The 20013-nt window shown below is 47.0% G+C and overlaps 1 protein-coding gene across 3 annotated transcripts in view; it reads left to right on the top strand.

The window, feature by feature from the left end:
• Window positions 1-20013, top strand: part of ANKRD10 (ankyrin repeat domain 10) — a 302983-nt gene that overhangs the window by 174741 nt on the left and 108229 nt on the right. For 2 of the 3 annotated variants that reach the window (XM_069636764.1, XM_069636763.1), the window contains one exon: window positions 19556-19708. In XM_069636764.1, the coding sequence (XP_069492865.1) occupies window positions 19568-19708 (141 nt within the window). In that variant the 5' untranslated portion in view covers window positions 19556-19567. Of the gene's footprint in view, window positions 1-169; window positions 498-19555; window positions 19709-20013 lie in introns of those variants that run through there. The other variant, XM_069636765.1, reaches the window with a different exon arrangement.

The following is a 20013-nucleotide window of genomic DNA, read 5'->3' as shown; positions in this document are numbered from 1 at the left end:
AACCACCCACCCTTTTTTGTTTCTTTTAAGAGAGAACGCCATTTTTTTTTTTTTTTTTTTTTTTTTTTTTTTTTTTTTTTAACGAAGTGGGTGGGGATTGTGTAACCTGGCTGTGCTACAATTATCTCCCCAAATGGAGCCAGGCGGTCAAAGAAGCGCAGTGCTTCCTTGGCGCTTTTAATCGATTAAAATTCGAAAGTGTATTTTCAGCTCCTCTGACCGCGGTCCGTTGGTCGAATGCTCTCATTCTAAAAAGATCTTCAAAGCTGCAATGCCCGTTAATGTGTCCCTGTTTAGTCATTCGAAGTCGTCTTCGTGCATCTGTATTTTTGCACGCCGCCGACCTGCTGTCACCCGGGTGGTTTATTAGCACACTTCTCTCCTTTCTCTTGGCGAATTGGCAGTTTTGTTGTTCATTTCCAATGACCAAACTGCGGACAACAGTACGTGTATGACACTTAGTGGCTCAAAATCTTGATCGGAGACTGTCCTTTAAGGTATTGTAAACACAAGCTGATATAACTCTGCAAGTGCACGGGTCTTGCATTTAGTTTATTCTGATCGGAATATGGGTAATTTGTTGTTGGCGTATGTTACTAGAGTTGGGTCTATTGAAAGCTATTATCCCCTCCCAGTTTTTTTTTTTCTTCCCGGGCCAGCGGAAGACTTTAACGTGCTGCCATATGGTTGTCTTGACCACGCAGAGTAGCCCCTCCTGTTGGATGGGGTCATTCTTAAGCCAAGCCTATCTATCTGGCGACGTTTTGTAGCCACTGTGCAGCTGTGAAAAAGATCGGCCACTGAGCCCCTATCGACCTGCGTTTTTTTTTTGTGGCAGCAGTTAAACTTTTTCACCGGCGTTGGTTGGTTCTGATTGTTCATATGCCATTATCTGTATATGGTGGTGTTTTTTGACTTCCATGCTCCCCTTTGCTGCTTACTTGCTGTGCTGATGTTTTTAATGCGTGATTGGTGCATTATTTATTGCGATATAAATAGTGTCCGTTAGTGATGTTTTCCAGACGCAAAGTATTCTTATTAGTCACGTAGTCAGTATTTAGCTTGACCTGAAGCCAAGTATCCTCCCTAGTCAGTGGACTGCAGCCAACATGGGCTGGAAGCAAAGAGTGAGCTGGCCCAGGAGGACAGAAACGCCTTCGCGATAGACCAGTGAAGGGCACGTTGCACATCTGGACCCTGGTTTAAATGGCATTGTACTTCTTTTAATCTTTGAGAGAGAGTTGGGAACTCCTTTCTCAATCGAAAATCAAATGACTTGAGATTTGTTGGCCTGAGTTGCTCTCATCCTCCGGCTGAGTACGTTATATCGGTGTAGTTGGTTTGCTCGTTCATTTATTTTTTACTCAAAATGTATGATTGAAAGTTTTCCATCGGCCAACACATTTCTGCCAGCTTTTTAGTGCAGAAGCAGCATAGTGTAACTTCGCTTGAAAACATGTTCAGCCGTTTTGCTATTCGTTGGCCGTCTGATGGAGGGTGGGGGGAGAGTACATATTTTCCATACTAGCGTTATAGAAAGTCATGCTTGTATTAAAAAAAGGATTATGCTTTAATCTTTCCTTCTCGAGCAGCATCTTCAACCCTTATAACAAACGACACAAAATTAAGAAAAAAAATACATTTCCTAGAAATGTCACTTTTTTTGTAGTAGTTTGTTATCGATTTGGATGCACACTAATCATGTAATTCCTGATCAGTCTTGGCTCTTGCAGTCTGACGTCCTCAGTACTAGTGCCGACTTCTGTCTACCTACGTTGGAGTTCTCGGGATCATGGTGGAAGGCGGCAATGCATATTCCCTTTCTGGACCCCACATCTGCAGAAAAGCGTCTGTTGCTGCCGCTTCTGTTCTGGTCTCCAGCTGTAGAAGCATGACAGCTGCCTGTTCAGTCTCAATGCATCCCGCTTGCATGGACCCCGACAGGTCATCAATGTGTGAAACACTGTCTTGTCTGATTTCCAGTCGCTCGAGTCTCTCAGATTCTCTAATTCCAGGCTGTTACCTGATTCTGCCGTCCTGTGAGTTATTCCGCTACATGGTATATTGGTTGAAAATAAACATATCAAAGTAGACTCATTTGACCAGTCTGCTGCCTTTTCGAATAACCTCCCGCCAAGCCCTAACGCTATATGCTTTTGACGCATTCGTACCCCAGGCTAAATTGTCTGTACACTAGGAATGCATTTAAGTTCCTTAGGTTTATCACTGGTCCGGTTTTGAGTCTGCCCTTCACTATGAACAAATTACTTATAAACCCTCCTCTGGTGACTGACACCTGCGCAATTGCCTGTGTTCTTCTTAATTCTGTTAAACACAATTAGCCTTGGCCATTGTGCCTGTTTTGGTTCCTGCAAGAACTCGGGGGGGGGGGGGGGGGGGGAGCCCTGCACCGTCTCTATTATCCAGGAGTCTCCAGATAAATCCTTCCATCTCTCTAGTCGCTGCACTGTTCTACCCCCACCCCCTCTTTGATAAAGGATTCAGCAGCCTTTTATACTCTGTGATCTTACTACTGGGAGGTTTCCCTTCACATAAGATTGGCCTGTTGCAACTCCCAATCTTTACTTTTCTTGGAAGCCTTACTCTTAGACACAGGTCTCGGTCGTTCTGTCTCTCTCGAACCGGATGTTCTGTACTCATTTCTACGGCCCCCCTCTCTACCATGACCTCTGTTTATATACATTTTCTTGACACTGCGTTTATTGCATGCCGAGCCTGTGCGGGTGGGGATGGGTTAGTTTCGGCCCTCTTTGCCTGTAGTAGATCTTTCTGGTGCTTCGCCCCTCAGCTCCTGTGTTCCCTGGGAGAATGCTAGCCAATCTTCCACCAAGCTCAATTGCTCAGAGAACGGCCCTAGCCATATCTGTATCACTTGACCCGTACCGGCATGTGTGTTGCTCGCTGGACTCCTCTCTAGAGCTGCGCATTCTCGCTAGTATCAGTGGGTATCTGCAAGTATCCTGAGCCTGCCCTGGTCTCCAGTTAATTGCAGCTACTGAAGCTGGCCAGGCAATGCTCTTATACGAGCCCAACAGGTTTTCTTGGGGCTGTGCTCTGTTATCTGTCCACAGTTTGAAGTTTAGTTTATTTGTAAAGCGCAGCCAGGCCCCTGGGCAACCGGGCACATGCTTCTTAGATACAGGTTACAGTATATACAATATACACAAATTGCAATTTACAAATTATATTACAAGTACATTATAACGTATATACACAGGTGAGATATATTACAATGTCGGAGGCAAATCTTAAGTGAAGGAGCTTCATAGGTTTTGCGTGAACAGCCAAGATTTGGTATTCTTGAAAGTTAGGAACGAAGGCTCAGTTCTGATGGAAGTAGGCAGTGAGTACAGAGTTTTGAAGCTAGGGCAGGGAAACTAGCACCACCCGCTTTTTGAAGTTTAAACCTAGGCAGGATTAGGTTATGAGTTTGAGCTGATCTTGTGGGTCGAGAGGAGGTGTGGAGTGTAAGAGGAGAGTTAAGGTGGGGCATTGTTGTCCAAGCATTTTTTGAGTCAAGGCTAGTGTTTTCAGGGCAATTCTTTGTTTTACCGGGAGCCAACGTAGATCAGCTCTGACATTAGAAATATGAGACAGTCTAGGGATATTGAGGGCTGCCCTTATGGCATTATTTTGGGCAGTTTGAGGTTAGACTGGCTAGTCCCCAGGTAGATGGCACTGCAATCGATTTTGGACATAATGAGTGTTCTTGCAAGGGTAATGCAGTTATGAGGGTTCAGAAAAGGTCTGCAGGCGGTGATAAGTTTGCAAGTATAGGCCGATGCTGACCTTACTGCATTTGTCTGTCTGTTCAGGGAAAGAGTGGAGTCCAGATAGACGCCTAGAGTTTTAGTGTCTTTAGAGACCTTGATGTCATCACTGTCACAGGACCTTGTCATATTGCTTAGCTGCGTGCTGAAGAAGCCATGAATTTCTGAAGCTGCCACTAAATGGTGTTTTCGCCTGTCTGTCTTGTTATCCGTTATTGCTTCTCTCCCTGATCGTTATCTTTTCAAACCCTATCTGCCCATAGAAGTGTTGTGCTACTGGAACTCTTCGTCCTGTCGCACACTGTTTGCCACTTCCGTGGGGCAGTGCCCCCTAAGCTCTTTGAGCCTGCAGGCACCAGACCCTGTCGGTCCATCGCATTCTGCCGATATATATATATATTTCTGAGGCTTGTGGAATCTGCTTAGATCACATGCTGTGCATAGGCCGACATCTAGTGGAAGCTGCGGAGTATTACAGTTTGTTTTTCGAAAATCGAAAAAGGGCGTCGACACAGGGCGTGCCAGTAATACTATCCCTAGTGTGACATCCACTGTACCCATGATCCCTCACGCGTCTAGGATCCCCAGATTGTTTTTTTCCGCCATTCTGGTCGGAAGCACTTCATCGGAGTTCCCTGGCTTTGCCATATTTACACTTAAAAATAATTCTAATTTGCCCCATTTCTCACCCCTACGTCGACCAGCATCTCGACGCCGAACCGGGGAGGAGATCAACGTCGAAACCCGACGGATTGGGCCTTGAGGCTTCCGCCTCGGCTCGGGCCTGGGCCGCTGGCCTCGGCCCTACAGTAGGGAGAGTGGGGGGTGGTACACTTCCACACTCGGTTAGAAACACCTTCTTACCTACACACACTTGCCCGCTGCCCACAGGCGCGTATGGAGGGTACGCCCTTTCAGTTTTGCCCCAAGTGTAATAAAAAATACCCTTGGGTAGATAAGCACGCTACGTGCAACCTTTGACTGCCCAGAGACCACCCCGAGGCGGGTTGCAGGGCCTGTAGCAGGTTTAAGACAAAAACTCTTAAGGACCGCTCCACCAAGCGTTGGGCCCACCACGCCAAGCTAGCAGCTATGGAGGCGGAGGGTACCTTCAGCGACGGCAGCGACGCCGGACTTTCGGACGGCGAGGGCACCAAGGCGTCGAAAGACAGCCTAACGCACGTCCCCGGCCTCGGAAGGTCGTCCGTCCCGGCGACTATGGGGAAGTCCCCCGGCGACAAGAGCGTTACTCATACACACGCTAAACACAAAAAACCCACCCGATATTCGACGTCGTCGAAACCTCGGAAAGAGGCACAAAAGGAGCGGTCCGAAAGGACGTCCTCTGGGCGCTCCCGGTCGAGGTCGCCGCACGACGTCAGGCAAGCCTCCACACTTGCACATAGTGCCTCGCCCATTAACCTCACGGAAGATCACTCGTCCGGAGACGAACACGGCTTCCATCCCCAGCCTGCACCCCAGGGAAAGGGTACATCACTTGGGAGTGAGGAGGGCCCAGTTTCGAAGCCTAGTTCGAAACACAGGGTTTCCATCTCCGATCCTCGACGCCAGGCGTCGAAAGATAAGGGAAAGGGTAAACACACTTCCACCCACGGGGAAGGGGGTAAGCAACAAAGGAAACAACCCTTGCAATCCCCCACAACAATAGAACTGACTCCCCCGTCCAAGTCTTCTCAGGGACAGTCCATAGAGAGTTCCAGCAGGGTCACCCCAAGCTCAAAACTCTGGTCATGCGAGGACATTGACAGAGTAATGTCAAGGATGTCCTCCTTAGCAAATTTCTTCGAAAGACACCCTGACCAACTACTAGCTTTAAACCCTCAGGAATCTTCTCCGTCAGGTTCAAGGGACCCTATCCCTTCAAATAAAAGGCCCCGGGTCGAGACACCAGTAAAGGCTTCAGAACCCTTCGAGGTCCAACCCTATTCTTGCCTTTTCCCTACAGGCCAAGGAGACTCTTCCTTTATAGAGGGCCAGGATTTTGAGACACCAGAAGATCTCGCAGTGTCAGATTATTACGGGGAGGACGAAGACGAGGATGAGCCAGAAAATAGCCCAGATATTTTCAGAATGGACTCACCAGTCGAAAGGGAAGCCCCAGTGTCTGATTCCCCAATAGATAATCAGCCCCTCCTGAATGAACTGCTCTCTCGGGCAGCTAACCACTTCCACATAGACACACAAGGTGTCCAAGAAGAGAGGGACTTCGCGGAGGAACTAATAGGGGAAAGGAAGACAGTAGCCCAGACCATTCCCATCCTGAAATCTATTCAACGCAGAATAGCACCATCCCTTGTCAACCCAAACTTGACAAGACCTGTAAACCCGAGAGTAGAGAAGCTGTTTAAAGCAGCCCAGTCGGACCCTCTATATATTAGAGGCCAACTTAAGCCAGACTCTCTAGTCGTAACTAACACCCGCAAGAGAGCTGGAACCCCATTATCTTCCTCGGAGGCTCCCCCCGACAAAGAAAGTAAGAAACTCTATGGTTTTGGTAGAAAAGTAGCTTCCACGGCAGCCTACCAAACCAGAATCGCGAATTCCACCACACTGTTGGCCAGCTACAACTGCCATCAGTGGGAAGAAGTGGCAGCACTAATAGATTCCGCTCCCGAACCCCTTAAGAGCCAGCTATCTCGCATTTGTGCAGAGGGAAGAAACGTCTCAGGCTGCATTTTAAAAGCAACTTTAGACGCCGCAGACAATGCAGGTAGAATTATAGCAGAAGGGACTGTCATCAAAAGACATGCTTGGTTGAGGCAGTCGGGATTCAGACCAGAAACACAAGCTGCACTCTTAGACAAACCAGTGGAAAGTGATCTCCTGTTTGGAAAGGCAGTCGAGGACGCACTAAAAAACGCTAAGGAGGAATTCGACACCCTCAAATCCCTTGGCCAGTTAACTACAAAACCACCTAACCAAAGAGGGAACGGCAATTTTCGTCGCCCCCGCGGCCAAAATTCCAATAGAGGAAATAGCTATTCCCACACCCAGGGTACACAGTGGAACACCAACTCACAACAGTCTACCCAGGGGTATGGTAGGGCTAGTAGAAGAGGACGTGGTAGAGGCAGAGGCAGCCCCAGTAAAGGAGGCGGCACGCCTCCACCAAAGCAGTGACGCTCACTTCAGGGTCCCTTCCCATGCAACCCCAGTAGGGGGACGAATATCCAGCTTCACCCAGGCATGGGAAGGGATAACATCCGACAGATGGGTGCTGTCGACAGTATCCAAGGGGTACTGTATAGAACTACTGCAACGTCCCCGAAACCACCCTCCAAGACAAAAAGTCCACTCTTTAGAACATCAAAAGATCCTCCTCGAGGAAGTCTACAATCTGCTCCTAAAGGACGCGATAGAACTCGTCCCAGGACACCAGGTAAACAAGGGTATCTATTCAACTTACTTCCTTGTGCCAAAGAAAGATTTAACAATGCGCCCAGTATTGGACTTACGGCCTGCCAACAAGTATGTCAAGCCCCAAAAATTCCGTATGACCACGCTACAAGAGGTAATCCCACTCCTAAAAAAGGGGGATTACATGGCAACCTTGGATATGAAAGATGCCTATTTTCATATTTCTATGCTCCCGGCGCACAGAAAATACTTGCGCTTCAAGGTGGACAGTCGCCACTACCAATTCAAGGTACTGCCCTTCGGGATAGCTTCAGCACCAAGGGTATTCACCAAGGTACTGGCGGTGGCAGCTGCACACCTACGCAGGGAGGCAATCCCAGTGTACCCTTATCTAGACGACTGGCTCATAACGGGGGAAACCCCAGGAATCTGCAGATCAAACATTCAGAGGACTATCAACCTCCTCCACGAATTAGGCTTCTCTATCAACGAGAAGAAGTCAAGTCTGGTGCCAAGCACCTCAAAACAGTTTCTAGGAGCTATCCTAGATACTCAGAGAGAATTGACCTTCCCCTCGGAAGAAAGAATTCGGAATATACTTCTGCAAATTCCGCATTATCAGTCAGGTCAACAGATAACAGTACGCAAAGCTATGCGGTTACTGGGCATGATGGCGTCATGCATTTACCTGGTCCCCCACGCGCGTCTGCGCATGCGTCCCATGCAGGAATGGTTGGCGAAACAGTGGTCTCAGGCAAGTGGTCAGTGGGACGATCTAGTGGTCGTTTCGCCAACACTCGTACAGAGCCTACACTGGTGGACAAGAGAGAATATCGCAAAGGGGAAACCCTTTTACGATCCCGAAGTACAGGCAGTGGTTACTACAGATGCATGCCTGACTGGGTGGGGAGCTCACCATCTCCACCACACAGCTCAGGGTCTCTGGTCTCACTCAGTAGCCAAGAACCACATCAATCTGCTAGAGCTTCTGGCAGTATTCCGTGCGCTGCAGGCGTTCGAGCCCCATCTACTGAACTTGTCGGTGCAGATCAGGACGGACAGCACGACAGCCATGTTCTATCTGAACAAGCAAGGAGGGACTCGTTCGCCAAATCTGTCCAAGCTTGCCCAGAAAATATGGATATGGGCACTCAGACGGAACATCTTCCTGTCATCGCAACATGTTCCAGGGGAGCTCAATTCCCTAGCGGATGCTCTAAGCAGAGACCCCCTCCCAGAAGAACACGAATGGGTCCTTCACAGAGACGTAGTAGAAGATCTCTTCTCTCAGTGGGGTTTCCCCACTATAGACCTATTCGCCACAAGCGAAAACAAACAATGCCCAGGATTTGCATCCAGGTTCCCCCAAACCGACTCCCAGGGGAATGCCCTGTGGATGAACTGGTCAGGGATGTTTGCGTACGCTTTTCCACCAACTCCTCATCAGGAAGGTGGTGTACAAGATGAACAAGGAATCAATGACGCTCATCCTAGTTGCTCCCATGTGGGCGAGACAATCATGGTTTCCACACCTACGCAGGATGGCGGTGTGCGAGCCCATCAGACTCCCAGCCTGGTACAACCTTCTGTCCCAGCAACAAGGTCAAACACTGCATCAGGAACCCAACTCTATGAACCTAGCAGCATGGCTCCTGAAGTCATAGAGTTTGGACATCTCAAATTACCACAGAGGTGTATGGACATTCTAAAAGAGTCCAGGAAACCAAATACAAGACACTGTTACTTTGACAAGTGGAAAAGATTCGTTATCTGGTGCCAGAATAAACAAATCAACCCGGTTGATTGCACTCCTTCCAACGTTGTAACATACATGCTCCACCTGCTGGATGCAGGGTTGGTTTTTAACTCTCTGAAAGTACACCTGGCAGCCCTCTCGGCTTACACCACATCCCATAACAGGGTCTCGTGGTGGAAAGTACCAGTGGTTAAAGCCTTCATGGAAGGAGTAAAGAGACTTCACCCTCCTATTTCGAACCCACCGCCAGGATGGGACCTCAACGTGGTGCTAGCTAAGCTCATGGGGCCCCCCTTCGAACCCATGCATAAAAGTAGTCTCAAACACCTGACTTATAAAACGGCCTTCTTAGTAGCCATTACCTCCATAAGAAGGGTCAGTGAAATTCAGGCTCTGTCAGTGCAAGATCCTTTCTTTACTATCCACAAGGACAAACTGGTTTTACGCACACACCCTAGGTTCTCACCAAAATTCATATCCAAGTTCCATGTAAACCAGTCCATCGAGCTTCCGGCTTTCTTCCAAAACCCACAAAGCTCGGCTGAGGTGAAACTACACACCCTAGATGTGCGTAGGGCGGTCTTCTACTATGTAAATAAAACCAGACCGCTAAGGAAAACAGATCAACTGTTTGTCTCCGTAGCTACAGGCAGAGAGGGGGATCGCGTCTCTAAGGGCGCTATCTCTAAGTGGATTATCAACTGTATACAGCTGTGTTACTCTCTTTCTAAAAAGACTCTGCCGTTTACACCAAGGGCCCACTCTACTAGAGGCATTGGGGCCACTCTGGCTTTCATTGCAAATGTTCCCCTCGACACCATTTGCAAAGCAGCTACTTGGAGCTCTATTCACACTTTTACTCAGCATTACTGCATTGACACTCATTCCAAGACAGATACACAAGTGGGACAAGCGGTTCTAAGACACCTGTTTGCTCATGACCCTTCTCACATCCCACCTCCTGCTTCTGGTACTGCTCGCTAATCTATGCACAGCATGTGATCTAAGCAGATTCCACAAGCCTCAGAAGGGATACATTACTCACCGTAATCGTATTTCTGATGCTTGTATCTGCTTAGATTCACATGCGACCCACCCTTCCTCCCCTCCGAGAGAAGGCGCATGGTTGCTTCTAGTTCTTACCTTTCTGTCTATCTGCTTGGACTATCTGTACTCACGCTACTCCTCATGTCAGGAAAAACACAATCTGGGGATCCTAGACGCGTGAGGGATCATGGGTACAGTGGACGTCACACTAGGGATAGTATTACTGGCACGCCCTGTGTCGACGCCCTTTTTCGATTTTCGAAAAACAAACTGTAATACTCCGCAGCTTCCACTAGATGTCGGCCTATGCACAGCATGTGAATCTAAGCAGATACAAGCATCAGAAATACGATTACGGTGAGTAATGTATCCCATATATATATATGTATTTGTTCCAGCCACACTCATACGCTGCATATGCAGAAGTGATTTTATCTGCTGTCTGAATAGCAAAGAGAAGGTGAAGAAAGAGGATGTTAGACTGTGAAGGGGGGCGATTGGACCGGGATGTCACATGAAGTGTGCATCCTACACATATCAAACTTCTGGGTTAATGTCTTTTTTTGCTTAAGTCTTTATTGTTTGTTGTAAGTGTTGACGATGATGCTCAAGAAGGAAAGAGTAAAGCATAATCTGAGACTCCTGTATTGACACAAAATGCATACCCATCACTGTGTAGATGTCAAGTGCTATCAAACATTTGGTATTATAATTATTTGAAGGGTTTTGGTTTAGAAAAGTCTAGTGTTACAAATGTTATTTTTGTGTGTTGGCCAGTATCCCTCTTTATTAAGCAAATGGTGACCGAACCATCTGTGGCAGAGTGGTTCCAGGTGTTGGGTACTTAAAAGTAAACATCTTGCTTTAATGTAAACCTTTTTTTTTCTTTTTTTATACGATGGGGGTGCCTTCCCTCATTTCTGTATCTAGGTTTAGTATGGCATTACATTTTACAGGTTGAAATTAGAAAGTGACATCAATGTTTCCAACATGCTCTGTTGACTGGTCTTTGTAATCTGCAACAGCTGCATGGACAGGTGTATCACACTACCGACCATTCACACCGATGCTTGTTCTTCATTTTTACAACAATGTCATCAGATAGCAAGTTTGATATTACTGGCCCCTGAAAAACTAAACTTCTTCCCTTGGTGCATTTCCCAACCTCCTGCTCAACTAGCATAGAGGCCGGGGCATTATCCATTGACCGTTCGGTTTGCAGCTATAATTGAAGCAGAATAAACAAACCACTCTCACTTGCAAAGGTAACAAATTCCTGTCTGTATCAATGGGTCACTTAAAAACATAAATGCAAAACGTGTTTACATTGGTCGTAATTACGCATTCTATTCTCCTGAGAGCAGTTGACATCTTTGGCACTGAACTGTTTCTTTTCAGGCACTCTTGCTAGCCTTTGGGACGGGTCTTAATGGGAAGTTTCCTAAGACGGGAAGACCCAGCCACGTACTTGTCCTGCTGCAGCAAACACATTATAACAAAATGACTACTGCTCTGCAGGAGTACAGCGATGAGTAGTGGCAAAAGCTCCTACTCTGACGCCACACCACTGCCAAACCAGCAATGATCCTAAAAGTTAAAATTGGTATAGCCCGACCGGTATACCGCCTTTGCTGATTTCAGTAATCTAGTCCAAGGGCAGGCCATACTCTTAAGGAGTGTTGAACTGGCAGAGAAGTAACGCAAACGGCAATAGTATGGGTAAAATAAGCTTGTCAAAGCAAGGTTCTATAAAAATAGGATCTTTAATTAAATGAACACAAAGGCGCACACTTAATAAAACACTACTGGCCCAATGTAAGGGAAAACTAGGGGAAAGCAGACTAGGGTGACTTGGGGTTTGTAGATTGGGTGAATAGGGATGGAGTTGCCAGTACAAAATGTCATATTTTATAAAGGTTCCAGAACGCTGTTGTAGGCTTACCGAGAGGAACAGGACAGCTTCAAATGCATTCGATTTCTTGTCTTTGGGACTCGGCAGTGTCAAGATACTTAAACAGTTGCACCAGTTCCCAATGACAAGCCTGCGTCAATTTCGATGGCTTTCAACAAGTCAAGCCAGCGGTAGGGTTGAGATCCATGGCGGCTCGTCCATAATGGGTGAGGGGTCCTCGGCCCACCGGCCCCCTCCCCCACTATGGAGGAGTCTAGGAGCCAGCCCAGTGAAACACTGAGCGCTCCCTAAGCCAAGGGAGTGCTCCTGGGTTGGCGGAACCGTGAATGGCAAACAGGGTTTCCCAGCCGTGCATGCTCAATGAGCCAGGCAAGGCTGCGTAGCTAATTCAAAATGCTGACTGGTGAATTGCATGTCTGTATGTGCGAGAGGCGGGGGTGGGGGGTGCTCCTGTGCCTCTTCGCACATATACAGACAGAGCAGGCTGGAGTGGGGCATTTTGTCACCTGCGCTCAGGCCCTTGTGCGCTATGTGCAGGAAGCTCTTGCTTCCCGATTCCTTTTCATGCTACGTAGAAGCAGGAGCGATGGAGGGGAAACTTATGGACTGGGGCAGAATGTACATTTTTGTTTATTTTTTTTTAAATGTGTATGCTTTTGTTCAGTGTATTATGATGGGTGCTTGTGTGAATGATCAAGTGCTTGTTGTATGAATGTGTGTTTGCTGGTCCGTGGAGCTGATTTTTGGGGGGTGCCTTTGTTGCACAATTCCCCGTCCCCACTGGCCAAAAGCAGCCCTCCTTCTGAGGCGATGCAGGGCCCAGAGGACAGCAGTGGTTTTTTTTTGTGTGCGCCCGATAGTGGGGACAGGGATGTTGTGTTAGTGGGGACAGGGATGTTGCGTTTTATTTAATTTTTTTTATTTTTATAAAAAAAAAAATGTAAACTGGGTATATACGGTAGATGTCCAGCTTGTTAAAAATGCTATCTCCGACCCCCCCTGTGCCCACCAGTGCCTCACACACACACACACAATCGCATACATCGTGTGCGGCCCAGGGGGCAGATATGGCATTTTTGTACTGCCCAATAAAGAATGCCACCCATGTGGCAGTGGAAGCCTGGTTTCCTCCCTGTTTGGAGCTAGAGGAGCACCAGAGGATGGGAGGATTAGTAGATCAACCCTATGCTTTAAAACCGAAGAGGTTTCACTGGCGATTAAGGCACAAGCCCGTAACGGGGCCCTTGGTCCAGATGCAATTACAGACAATGTGTTTCTGTATCAAATTGATCTATGGGTATCTGTGATGCCCATAGCCTACAATGCTTGCTTAGAGCCTGGCCAGCTTCCACTTTCATGGAGATCCACCATTATTTTTCCAATGTTTTTAAAAAGGGAGACCCCTCCAGACTGATGTCGGCCCATATCCTTTTTGGACACCTCCTTTAAAATCTTTGCATGGGTCTTGTTGGAGCACAGTGTCTGGCTCTCTGAAGGGTCAGTTCTTTCTGACATTCAGTTTGGATTTCATCCAGGGCTAGGAACTATGGAACAGGGTCTTAATTTGTATCTCCTTATCCCCAATTCTGTGTTTGCAAGGCAGAGGCGGTTTATCTTGGTTTTATGGACCTAGTATGGCCTTTGAGAAAGTAGACGGATCAAAGTTGTGGGCTGTGGGGGGGGGTGTCTTTGGGGTGTCCAGAAGAAATACTGATTGTGCTGCGAGAAATTCACATGGGGAAACCAGGCCTGGGTTCACACGGGGTTTGGGGGGGAGAAGGGTGGTTGGGGGGGGGGGGGGGAGAAGGGTGGTTGGGGGGGGGGGGGGGGGAGAGGGAGGACAGTGTGTACTTTTTTAAAATTATTTTTATTTTTTTGTCGGGCTGGGTGTCCGTGTTTTTAAATTTGTATTTTTTACAATTGGTTTTAAAAAAAAAAAAAAAGTACCACCTTAGATCTGTGGTTTAAATTCACATAATACACAATCCATAATATAACTGGCATATTCCCCACCCCCCCGGCCTATATCACTCTTAACCTCCATACTAGATCCCAATCAGTCTTTTCCCACTCCTTCATGTCGACGTCTGATCCCAATTCCTTGTTGCCTAAGGGCTATTGTGTCCTCTTCATCTCGGTGCGGCCAACCCTCTCCCCGCCCGCCCCCGTAGTAGAGGGAGGGCTGTTGCGTAATGCAAGTCCCGGAAGCAATCCAGTCCAAAGAAGTTCTATAGGAGTGTTGTGCCTCACATGCGGCAGGCCCCCTCTGTTCACTGCCCAAAGGGAATCCCCAGAGTGGGTCCACGCCTCTGATTCGAGAGCAGTTGGGGCAGCTGCTAAGTTAGCCTGGACGGCACGTTCAGGAGCAGGCCAGGATGAATGATATGACTGTTGGAATCTGGTTGTCTGTGGCTATCCCGGTGGCAGCAGATTTCGTCTGTACAGGAGAGCTGTTCTGGGCACATGTGCGGTTGTGCTTTTTATTGGCTTAGGTCTGATCAGTGTGGGTCAGTAGAGGGTTCACATTAGAGAATGCCTCCGGGCAATGGATGCACTGCAAAGCTTTTATCTGAAAGTTGTAGATGTCGTGATAGCACGTGCTTCACCAAATTGACTGTGAGGGTCTCTTCTCAGTAATCACACTTAAAATCTTTCTCCCCTCAAGTCTTTGTCAGCTTTAGACCCAGTTTCCCTAATATTTTGTGGGATTACGTATGACTACAGCGAGTTTGTGGAGGGGAGCCCCCTTGCTCGTAGACTGTACACTTGAATGGTTTTGCGGAACTATGGGTTTTCATGCAAATCTTTTGAGGTGGATGTTGTGGGAAAGGGCTGCTTTACACTTGTGGCAGTGGTATTTCTTGTCCCCTTTGTGCAGCTTTATATGGCGATCTCAGTTCCTTGTGCTTGAACAGCTGGCCACAGTGAGTGCACTTGAAGGACAGCTTGGTGAAATCCTCTCGCAGGTAGAAAGGACAGGGAGTTGGATGACTAGAGTGCGCTGGTCAGATGCTCAAGCTAGTCTTTATTAATCGTGTCGCGTCCATGCCATTGTGACAGTGGAGGCCTGGCGTCCCTCATGGTTCGTTGTGGAGCGCAGTAAAGTAGTCTCAGCCGAGCACAGAAGTGGGCTCCGCATTGGTTGCGGGGTGAAGGGGTGCGATGGGAACATCCCTCGCGTCCGGGAAAACTACAGGGTCCGGTTCCACTGCAGACACCACATGGGAGCAAGGGCTGTAGGCGGAGGCCCGCCGGAGCTGCAGATGTTGATAGGGGGGCTCGAGGCTTGGTGGTGTGCCAGCGCACAAAGGAGAGCCAGCAGCCCCCGCCTCCACGGGAGCCTACACCCCCCGCGTGCTGGCATCACATGGATTCTACCCCCCCCACCCGGCTGGTACAGTAGCAGAAGTTAGTTATGCTCCGATCCGGCCGTGATGATGGGTGGTTCGGCAAAGGGGAGCAAGGCCCCCCCCCCCCCCCCCCCAGGGTTCCCTTGGTCTATAGTAGCTGAGTTCGGGGTTACGCTTCTCCTATTAGCGCCCGCCATCTTGGAATCTGCCGAAACTGGGCACGTTGAGAATTTGCAGAGATCGAGTGAGCGGGGGCTCGATGGTGGCTCAAACTGCTGCCAGCTGTGCCACAGCCGTTCCGAATCTCAGCAGGCCATCAAATTTCATGAACAGGGACAGTAGCATAGCTGTCGTAGTAGCGGCCTTCGCAAGGAGGCCATTAGAGGAGCAGCCACATAGATGGCTCTCCAGGCCAAACCTACCCTCCCATAGGGACACATTAATGCTCTATAAACTAGCTTAATCTGTCTGTTGCATCAACCCAAAATTGTACCCTTGTATGTCTCGTTTTATTTAGTAATTAAAATATAACTTATTTGCCAAAACACATTTTAGTAAAGGATAGAAATGCATTTTGCTGCCATTTTATATAACCATTATACACCTTTTTCACACATTTTTGTTTTAGGAGCTTATCGGGAGACTATGGCATTTAATTTGTATATTCAGCAGCTTGCGTTCAGCCATGTGTTTACCAATGAAATATTTTTTTATAAAAACATTGATTTAAGTTTCACCCTTCCATCATTCGTTAAAGATCCTGTATTCAGCTTCATGGGAAATACACGGACAAAAGCATCCCATTCTAGTATATTTACCTAATTTGCAGCATTCCTTTTCTTTTTTTAACATATTATTTTTTAATAGAAACTTCTTTGGATGTATTCAGGAACCCCAGTCACTGATGCCTAATTGCCAGTTAAGTTATCTGTGATCAGGTGTTTATAAATATCCAAAACAGAATGGTGATCCTGGATCTTACTAAAACGCTTATGTTTGCTCCAATAGGAGCAAACCTACTAGTAAAGCTAGCTTTAATCTTATCACTTACAAATGATGGCGATTCGCAGCCAAAATGGCATCCACCATGGACGTTGATCTTATTATTGAGAAAATGTGCGTACTCTACACTTGGGGAATGTTGCAGATACCCCATTTTCAGCTATAATGACAAAGATGTATAAGAGCAAAAACGAAATGTGAACAAATGCTCGTCGTACAGTTTCTATATACAAGAAGAAAGTCCTATATTCTATTAGGTGTCACCCCCACATCCACATTTGGCTATGTGCACGCTTGTATTTTTACAGAACCTGACCCATAGAAAGTAGTTGAGGCGTTTCGTTGCTTCTGCTACAAGATTTCCCCTAGGGATGAAGCTGTGAACTACAACATCTTTAGTCATAGCTACAAACAAGTGAGTTTTATTTTCCATACTGCACTGCACTATACTCCTTTAAATTAATATTTGTAACAGAGTGTACTAACTCTGTCTTACAGGGTGGCAATTATCATCTTAGATCTAGAATTGTGGGAACTCAGAGAAAAGTAATTGTTTGGAGATTTCCAGACTGGTAAGCATTACCATCTTAGGTTGTCTAGACATTTAAAGATAATATATATGGGACGATATAGATGTCCCATGGTATTAATGTTATAATTGTGCACTAGTGTAGAGAAGAGGAAACGCAAGAATTCCCTGAAGAAATTGGTAATCTGCAGCAAGAACCAGAAAAGGTCAAAGAGTTACTACTAGGAAAGAGGGGTATGTAAGTAACATACTGCGATACCCTTTGAGGGATGAGGGTGTGATTATATGTCAACAGAGATTTATACCTTATTATTGGGTGTCCTTTTTGATTAACAGGGTACTCTTCCCCAACCAAAGAAGATTTTTAATACCGGCACAAGACACACTCCCCTGAAGAATGTCCTACATTGTTTTATATTAAGGACAGAAACTTGTACAAATCAGGTTTTTTGAAATATACTAACAGGAAATAGGCTAAAAGTAGTGAGGCATGGGAATCGGAGTGTCATTTCTACACACATTTGAGATCCTTGAAAAAGGATTGCAACGTTACTCACTCATGGTGTTTATATTGTGTTTTATGTATTATCATTTTTATGATTGTTTTATGAAATTGATGGATTCATGACTAATCAAATTTTGTGATAATTAATTCCGCTCGATGTGGGAAGAGTATAAGGTGACACCTAATGGAATATAGTAGTTTCTTCTTGTATATAGAAACTATATGCTCACAGAGCAAGAAGTCTGTTGATCCCTACCTGTGGTTTAGAACCGTTTTGAGAATAGCGTCATACACAATACACATACCACTTTCTGCACAAAAAAGCAAGGTGTGACGAGTACTCCCACTCCCCCTCTCCACTTTCTTAATCTGTACTTTAAAAGTGCTCCACTTTTGTTGTAAATGTTCTACTCTCTTTGGCTCGTCATTATTTTACTCAAGCTTCTGTTTGGTCAAAGTGCACGCTGTCCTAGTACTGGATAGATCTGTTACCAGTGGAGAAAAAAGTTGTAAAGAACACACCTAGCGCTGTTAATCCACAAATGTTAGAAAAAGTTATGGAATTTGTATCGGCTGGACTGGTCAAAATGCAGCATGTTCAGCCTTTCTCTGTCATTGGCTGTGTCATTGGCTTGATGATGGCCATGGGTTGTAGGCCATTAAGTGGCGATTGCTCGGTCTGACTTTTTCTGACTTTGCCCTGTCTGTATCGGTTTGCAAAGAGACACTGTCGTAGGGAGTGAAGAATACAGATTTGTATGTCATTTTCTTAGTCCCCTTCACATCCCAGAGGCAGCCCATTGAGTTAATACACAGGCCAAGTAAATGGCCTGGAGCGTAGCAAGGACCCTTAACATTGAACTAAGGCCTTCCACCACCCAAGTCGGCACACTGGTGAGATTATCATGGCTATTGGCATCCCAGTAAAATGTCCAGTGAACTAGTGGCAGAAATGACACTGGGTGCATAATGGGGCCTAATGGTTCTCAACAAATAGTACTCCATAGGGGCTTTGGGCAATAATGCAATTAGTACCTGGCCTCTGGACCGAGTGCTACTCATAGCCCATGATTTGGGAGTGAAGGGGAACGAGAACACGCTGTGACATGGCTACTGAGGAATGGGTTCATGACAGCTTGGCATCAGGGTTCCCTTGTCTCTTGTTGATTTATAGGGCAGGCAGAGAAAGGAGGCCCACTGAGGAAATGCGCAGGGACAGGAAAGCACTGAGAGCTGGGGAGAGATAGCACACAAAACCTGCGAGTGTGTGGGTAGTGGTGGAGGTGTAGCGACTAGAGCTGGACTAGCCCGCCACAGTTCAGCTTGGCCTGGGTCACAGCTGGGGATCTGGCATAACCCTCCTTTGGGTCTGTGCCTGCCCACAGCAGGTGCCACCCACAAACCCCACTGCTGTTTTAAAAAAGAAAAAAAAACATTGGTATGTCATTGTCCCAGCCAATCTGAGTGGCTGCTGCAGGACAGGAAGTCAGTCGGCAGAGACGAGAAGTCTGGCGGCTACTTAAAGTAGCGTGGCTAACTGACTTCCTGTTCCGTCCCAGCCATTCATTGATTGGCAGGGACAGGGGCGTGTTTTGGCGCATTTTTTAAAAATGTATCATTTATTTTTGTGCCTGTGCAGCGGCTGTCATGGTGACGGATGTAAAGGGAGTGGGAGTGCCTACCACATCTTTGCTCCTCCTGCACACCTTGTTTAAAAAAAAAAAAACTAAAAAAACCTGCTGCTGTCCCTGCACTATCCCCCCAACCCTTGTGTCGCCTTCCAGCTCGCTTTAGTCCATTTTTTGTTGCTGCAACCCCTTTAGACACTGTTGTTGCCCCAATCTGTTTTTGCCCCCTTTAGCTCCTTTTCTTGCAACTCGCCCCAGTGCTGTTTAATCCCCTTTTCCCGCCCAGCCCCTTTTGTAGCACCAAACCTCTTTAGCCCTTGAAACATGCCCCTCCCCTGCAGCCATTTTCCAAGCTGTGCTCGTGTTTGGCCTTCCAGGCCAGGCCCCCATACTCGCCATGCCCATGAATTCCTTGTCTCTCCCAGGTCTAGTATGGACAGTACAAGAGCTGAGGCAGTAGCGGCATCTGGCATGGCAGATGGGATCCTATAACCCACGAGGATCCATGGCTACTTCGGCAAATAAAACCTTAAATTCTGGAACCTGATTGCAATCATTGAGTAGTAGGAGCACTTGATGGGAGTTTTCATATTGTACAGCCGATTTGCGACTAGATTTTATTCCACTGTGTAACATGTTTCTCTGTTTTGTATGAAGTTGGAGTGTTTGATGCAGTTGGTAAGAGCAGGAGCCACAGTCAACGCCAGTACGACACGATTTGCTCAAACGCCTGTCCATATTGCTGCTTTTGGAGGACACCCTCAGTGCCTAATCTGGCTGATTCAAGCGGGCGCCAATGTTAATAAACAGGTAAAATGCATGCCTTTTCCATTGCACTGCTTTTCAGATGCCAACCAGTGAGGGGTTTGCTAACATGGGTAAACTTCACTTGCTCTCAAACCTGGTGGAATGCAGTTGCTAAACCCCCAAAGGTCGCCACTTTAAGTGACCATTCCTGGCTTTGGGACATGTAGTTTTATGTATAATTTCACATTGCCTGACTTGTAAATAATTTTAATGTATTTCTAGTGTCACCGTACAAACGCTCTTAAATTGGGTGGACTTAATTTCACTAGAAGTACTTGTTCAGCCAGCCTTGTGAAAGGAATAAAAGC

The sequence above is a fragment of the Ambystoma mexicanum genome, chromosome 7p, assembly GCF_040938575.1.
Source record: "Ambystoma mexicanum isolate Mex_15411 chromosome 7p, UKY_AmexF1_1, whole genome shotgun sequence".
Lineage (NCBI taxonomy): Eukaryota > Metazoa > Chordata > Amphibia > Caudata > Ambystomatidae > Ambystoma > Ambystoma mexicanum.
Note: the sequence above shows the minus strand (reverse complement) of the source record. Positions and strands in the feature narration are given on the sequence as shown.